The sequence below is a fragment of the Triticum aestivum genome, chromosome 2B (genome assembly GCF_018294505.1).
Source record: "Triticum aestivum cultivar Chinese Spring chromosome 2B, IWGSC CS RefSeq v2.1, whole genome shotgun sequence".
In the NCBI taxonomy this organism is placed as follows: Eukaryota; Viridiplantae; Streptophyta; class Magnoliopsida; order Poales; family Poaceae; genus Triticum; species Triticum aestivum.
In genome coordinates, this window is record NC_057798.1 from 150,947,883 (window position 1) to 150,954,645 (window position 6,763).

The following is a 6,763-nucleotide window of genomic DNA, read 5'->3' on the forward strand; positions in this document are numbered from 1 at the left end:
TGTTCACAGGAAATTTCTACAGCCAACTGCTACATGCATTTCGGGAAGAGACGAGCAAAGGAAAACCAACAAGGATTGCCAAGAGATTCTAACTATAGAAAAGAAGAACACTCAAATTACAACAAATCTGAGCAGGAAATTCTCTTTCAGATGGTTCCCTCTAGCTAATCGCATGCACTCCTCAAATTACACTCAAATTACAATAAATCCATGGCCATCATGATTCATGGGGATAACAGTGACAGTGCCTGGGTGGAATCCACTTTGCAATGTCGGTTGGGTAATTTCCCTTGCAAATACCTCGGCCTGCAATTGGGCATTAAGCGGCTTTCAAAAGCAGACTGGCAGCCCATGCTTGACCATGCCAAGAGTTTCGCCCCCGCTTGGCAAAGGGGCAAAGGGGTTTGATTCACCGACCGGGACGATTGGTGCTTGTTAAGGCTGTGATGGCGGCCAAACCCATTCACCACTTCATGGTCACTGAAGCTCCGGTATGGGTTTTGTAGAGATTGAACAATGGATGCGATCGTTCTTTTGGGCCGGCAAAGAGAAAGTGAACGGTGGACAATGCCTCGTGGCATGGAGCATGGTGTGTAAACCTACTTCGCTTGGTGGGTTGGGCGTTCGCAATCTCCAGCTTCAGGGGCTAGCCTTGCGGGTCCGGTGGGAGTGGCTACGCAGGACTGATCCAGACAGGCCATGGCAAGGTTTGCCGATGGCCGTGGATAGAGAGGCCCGGCAGGTGTTTGATAGTTTGGTGCAGATTTCTGTGGGCTGGGGCAGTATGGTCCTATTTTGGAGAGACAGATGGATTCAGGGTTTTGCGGCGAAGGACATTGCACCACTCATTCATGCTCAAGTGGACACACGCACGATCAACCGACGCACGGTGGAGGAAGGCCTTTTGGATGGGCGTTGGCTACTTGATATCAGCGGAGATGTGAACTTTGTCGGCCACATGCAACTTTTGCACCTCAACCTTGCGATAAGCACGATCATCCGTGACCCCGCCAGTGAAGATAGTTTTTCTTGGCCTGCTGATCCCTCCGGAGTGTATACGGCGAAATCCACTTATAACCGACTATGTCAGGGCACTGAGAGGGCCCCCTATGCCACCTGCATTTGGAGAAGCTGGGCTATCCTTAAGTGTAAAATCTTTGCGTGGTTGGCCGTGCAGCACCGGATTTGGACATCTGACAGAAGAGCGAGGCATGGACTCCAAAGTGACCCGTCCGCTTGCTACACGTGTTTGCAGGACGAAGACAACACGGAGCACATTCTCATCCAGTGCGTCTACGCCAGGGAGGTGTGGCACTACATGTTCGAGGAGCTGAGCTTGAGGGGCTCCATCCCTACTCAGGCAGACACCTTACTAGATTGGTGGTTGACCACTAGAGTAAACTTCAGGAAAGGCCATAAGCGTGGTTTCGACACGGTGATCATTGTGACCATCTGGGCTCTTTGGAAGCAGCGCAACGCCAGAGTCTTTCATCGGCCCTACCAGCAGAAGACCGCTTTGGAATTGGCGCGCGCCATTGTCATAGAGCTCAAGGATTGGAGACTAGCGGGTTTAGGAGGAGGAGGTTTTGGATCGTTTTGTGAGAGTGTAGGCATAGGCTAGATCGCCGGGTGTGCTAGGGTGTGCGTTTCTGTTTTGGAAGCCCTGCTTCCATTCTTGTATTGTGACTCCTGCTTTCTTCTTCTATAAAATTAAGGTACGCTTTTGGCGTACTCTCAAAAAAAATATCTATCCTCAATTCAAAAAAAGAATTATCTATCCATGTGAGCATACACACTCAAATTGTGTTGCCTCAGGCTCCGCATCCTTTCTACTGCATCATTAGCAGTGCCAGCAGAAAACATGTCTCCCAACATATTAGCACACAAATGAGGCCATGAAATTCGTTGCCGTGGAAATCCAATTCCCCTGGGCCAAGGAAACTGCTCTCCCACTAAAATAAGCCATCACCAAATTGGCCCATTGTTTAGGTGGAACACCAGCTTCTTCAAAAAATCTTAAAAACATCAGAAGAATAAAACCAAGGATTATTTTTTAGAAGATATCATCAACAAACCAAGGATCACCAAACACGCACAGCATCAGAATTACGTACACAACATGGTATCTTTCACCATCCCTTCTTAACATGAACTGGACTTGTTTACTGTGTAGCAGCACCACATTCACAGGCATACAAATTCATACACCTATGTATGTATGCAGGAATTTCCTACACCACTAACCCCTACTCCTGCACTGATACGAGATGCTACAGCCACAGGTTCTGCAAAACAGGGAGCCCTTCAGCAGGTCTCCCTTGCGCTCATGCATCTTTACCACACGGGACAAAATTACATGCACTCGCAGCACATGCTACCGTAGGGGAAAACTACCACTCTACCAGACTATGGCTGAAATCCCAGCATAATGCGCAGCTCCTCAAGGCGCAGCTCCTTGTCTTCCTTGGTACCTCCTTTCTTCCTGAACGCGCCGCTGATCAGCCGCTTCTTCCTCTCCTGCAGCTCCAGGACCCTCTCCTCGATGCTGTTCTTCACAATAAGCCGCACCACCTTCACTGCTTTCTTCTGCCCGATCCGGTGCACCCGGTCCATGGCCTGCTCCTCCGTCCCGGGGTTCCACCAGGGGTCAAACAGGTACACCGTCGACGCCGCTGTTAGGTTCACGCCGGCTCCTGCAGCCTTCAGGCCGGCCAGCAGTACGGTTGGGGCATCAGGGCCGACGACCGCAAACTGCTTTATAACGTCTGACCTCTTCTTCACGCTCATGGTGCCGTCAAGGCGTAGAATTTTGAAGCCTGCTCTTTTCAGTGGTCCTTCGAGCAGAATCAACATCTTCTGGAACTGGGAAAACACGACAGACTTTGATGAAGGGTCTTCCTGTCGTGAACGCTTCAGTAGCTCCAGCAGGGCTTGCACCTTGGAAGAGAGAGGTTTGTCAGAGTCAAGACTGCCCGAGTCATCGTCATCGGGATGTTGTACCGCCGGAGCAATAAAGAGGTCTTCTTTAGATAGGGAGCGCCGACATATCGGACAACGGGAACTAGGGCTCTTGAGGATTTTTAGGATACAGGTTTGGCAATATATGTGAGTGCAGCTTGTTATAACAGTTGTAGATGGAGGAGACAAGCAAATTGGACAATCAAAGTCCTCTCCATCAGCAACCAATGAGGCAAGCTTCTTCAACAACTCGGGGTTCTTAGACACATCTGCAACAAAGGTAACAGATTTCTCTATAAGTAGCAACAAAGATATTTCCAAAGTGAAAAGTACAAGAACAATGACAGACACAATTGTGTTGCAGCACGATACAATAAGGTAAGTAATTCAGGGATAAGAATAACTGGACAGAGATAGGAACAATTGATTTCATCATTCCTTATTTGTTGCAGTGACAAACGTAAAAATATATTATCAACAATAAGCTGAAAACAATATATTCATGCTGAATGCAAACTTCATTTTTAAAGCACATGTTAAATTGATACCAATATGCACAATATTATTATTGAGTCAAGCAATTCCTACAATCAACCTGGTTTACTAATAAAGATCACTACCCCTAAATATTCAACCTAACTTGTATGGGATTTGAAAACAAAAGTCTGATTAAATATTTTCTGGATGTTAACACCTAAAGTAAGATTTCTTTTTTTTTTTGCCACACTGATAGTACCAACAAATTTTCTGCAAGGTGTGAGAAATTTTTCGCTATGCAATGGTCTAGGGATATTGCTGCAATATGCATGTATTCAGTGGCTTAGAAAGGTTTATCAACAAAGCCACCATCACTATTGTGTACTGTGGACTTGTGGTAAGTGGTAACTGATATCAAGTACTAGTGAAAAATTAATCATAATCCCGTTGCAAGGTAACTACTCACTCTGTATCTTATAACAAGAGCAAAAGCCTCGCAATATAACAAAATTATTGAATAACTACCAATCCACTTACTAACATTGGTTCGTCTTGAATAGATAAACGAACAGCATTTAAGTACTTTGAAAGTTGATGCTAATACAGTACAACAGTCTGTTTTCTGAGGAAGCAAGACAAAGTCCATTCAGATATTAATATACTAGTATAACTCGCATGTGATGCTTCTTTATATTGTAAGTGTCAAATGTGGCAAATGAAATATCAATTATGTCTATACTAATATCATCATAACAAAAAAGCATGAACACAAAAACACAGAAGTCCATACCTTCAAGGGTGTTGGCAGGAAGCCATGATTTAATGTCGAAAGGGCACAGTGCTACATCATTGCAGAGCTGGCGTAGCCTCAGAATCAAGAAAAGCACGGTTGAGTAATTACGCAATATCGAATCTCTGTCACCAAACTCCATCATTTTGTTTCTCCCTTCCGATTCCATCTGATCATAACACTCCCGTTCCTCTGCAGAAAGCTCAATGTGACACGCTACAACAGTTTTAGGTGGAATGGCAACCACACTTTTGCTTCCACACTCTGTTTCTTTGGTTCTGCGCAATGAGATAGCACCTAGCAGGTTCTGCAATACACAGAGAAGAAATTTACCTTGCAGAACTGAAAGATAGCATCAATTGTTTGAGATCCCATTCAAAGACCGTTATACCAGCACTAATTGTTTTTTCCCAAATGAAGAGTGCCAAACATTGAATAGCACAATCGACATAATGGAAAATAAGATATGAATGTAAGTGCGCTATGATTGGCTGATGGCAAGTGGTAAGAGAATTTGATGCACAAGAGCCTATACAAATGTCAGGAACAAAACCTATAGGAGAATATGTACTGCAAGCAAACAGCATGAGTGATAACTTTCTAATCCTAGGAGCTGGTTCACTGGTCATCACCTTGACACCTTCAATGTTCAAAAACATTTGACGCAACTTGCTATAATTACTAGTTCTTTACAATTGTGAAATGACGAAAATGGTGTAATGAGAAGAAAGGGACAACCGTCTTACTTGTAATCGTGACAACCCGGCCTTATCCCCTTTCTCCAGGGGACGCTGGATTAAGCTCTGCCAGTAGCTCTTGACTGAGAAAGGCTCAAACTTCAAAAACGCCATAAGCGGGTACAAATCCAATGAGCTGTTCTGAATTGGCGTCCCTGTGACTACCCACCGCCTCTGTGCATTCAAAGCAGTCACCGCTCGGGTCTGCAGAGCTGCAGAGTTCTTGATAATATGGGCCTCATCCAGAATCACCCGGAACCACTCGATATCATTCACAGGTGAGCCCTCCTCACCAAATTCCGTGCCCAAGACGCTGTAAGTGGTAATCACAATGTCATACTTCAACAGCACCTTCTTATCTTTTGTTCGCTGCCCATGGTACATATACACCTTCAAGCTGCCTGCATTCGTATGCTCCTCCAGCTGTGTCACCCAAGATGAGAAAACCGAGGGCGGGCACACCACAAGTGTCGTCCTCGATCCCTCCTCCGAATCATCGATCTTCCTCCTCTTGGTCCCTTTGGCCTTCCCCCCTCCCACATTGCGAGCTTTACTTCGCGCAATCAATGACAACAGCGTGAGCGTCTTGCCAAGCCCCATATCATCGGCGAAAATCCCGCCTCTCAGTGGTGGCGGCCGTTGCTTGGCATTCTGGCTGGTAAGCACGTTCTCGTAGCCCCCATTTTTATCTTCTTTCCAGAATGGCGGCAGGTCACAGGACTCCTCCCTGTGCACCAGCCATCCCAAGGCTGCCTTCTGGTGCTCGAAGAGATCCGACACCACGACATCCTCTGGAGGCTCCATAGGCTGAATCCGGCTCTCACCTTGCTTCCCCACACGCGCGAACAGCTTATCGACATCCCGGTCGGATTTCTTGGTTTGCTCTTGCACGATGGCGGACTGGGACAGGGCGAACTCGATGTGGTTCGGGTCGATGAGGACGAGGCCGCTGTCGTCGATGGCCTCGCGGACGATGGCGGCGGCGGCAGGGCGGGCGAAGAGGTGGATCTGGCAGGGGAGGTTGTAGAAATTGTTGCCGGCCTTGGAGGACCGGCTCCCGGGCACGAGGACGTGGGTGTTGGCGACGAGGAGGCAGTCGAGGAGCGGGGCGAGGACCTTGGCGGTGCGGCCCTCGATGTGGCCGACCTGGAGGCCGCGGCTGTTGTGGACGGCGATGGCGTTGGTGTCGAAGCGGTTGAGCGGCTCGCGGACGAGGGAGGGCCTCTCGCCGCCGCTGAGGGTGCCGCTGTAGTGCTTGAGGCCGACGATCTTGGAGACGACGAATCCCACGAGGTAGGGCTCGTTGTCGTCGTCGCCGCCGCCGCCCCCGCGGGAGGAGGAGGAGGAGGCGGCCATGGTGGCGGCTGCGGAAGAAGGAAGGGAGGGGTTTGAAACTGAAAAGGCGGTGGAAGCGGAGAGGTGGGGAGAGGTTTGGGGCTAGGGTGAAAGAAGTGGGGAAATTTTACCGACCGCGGAGGATGGATGGGATGTCACGGACTCCAGGGGAAGTACTCCTACCTCGGTGCTCCCGGTGCGCGCACCCTGTATGCGCCAGATAATTTATTAGTAATAATTCTGAAAAATGATTTTTTTAATCAAACATGATCAAGATCAAGTATTGTACTTGTATAAAAAGATACGGTCATCATGAAAGTTTTAAGCTGGAAGTGTAACGGGCTCGGAAACGCTGCAGCAGTTCGTGCATTGTTGGATGTCCAACGAGCATGCAACCCAAACATGATGTTTCTATCGGAGACTCACTTGAAAAGCTACCCGGTTGAATGTTTACGAAGGAGATTAA

The 6,763-nt window shown here is 48.0% G+C and overlaps 1 protein-coding gene across 1 annotated transcript; it reads right to left on the minus strand.

The window, feature by feature from the left end:
- Positions 1–2,125: 2,125 nt before the first annotated feature.
- Positions 2,126–6,422, minus strand: LOC123044008 (putative SWI/SNF-related matrix-associated actin-dependent regulator of chromatin subfamily A member 3-like 1). Its single transcript, XM_044466626.1, has 3 exons — positions 4,972–6,422; positions 4,226–4,532; positions 2,126–3,227 (listed from the first exon to the last, which is right to left on the minus strand). Exons 1-3 carry the CDS (start codon positions 6,316–6,318, stop codon positions 2,407–2,409), a joined length of 2,475 nt encoding a protein of 824 aa, XP_044322561.1. The 5' UTR covers positions 6,319–6,422; the 3' UTR covers positions 2,126–2,406.
- Positions 6,423–6,763: the final 341 nt, after the last annotated feature.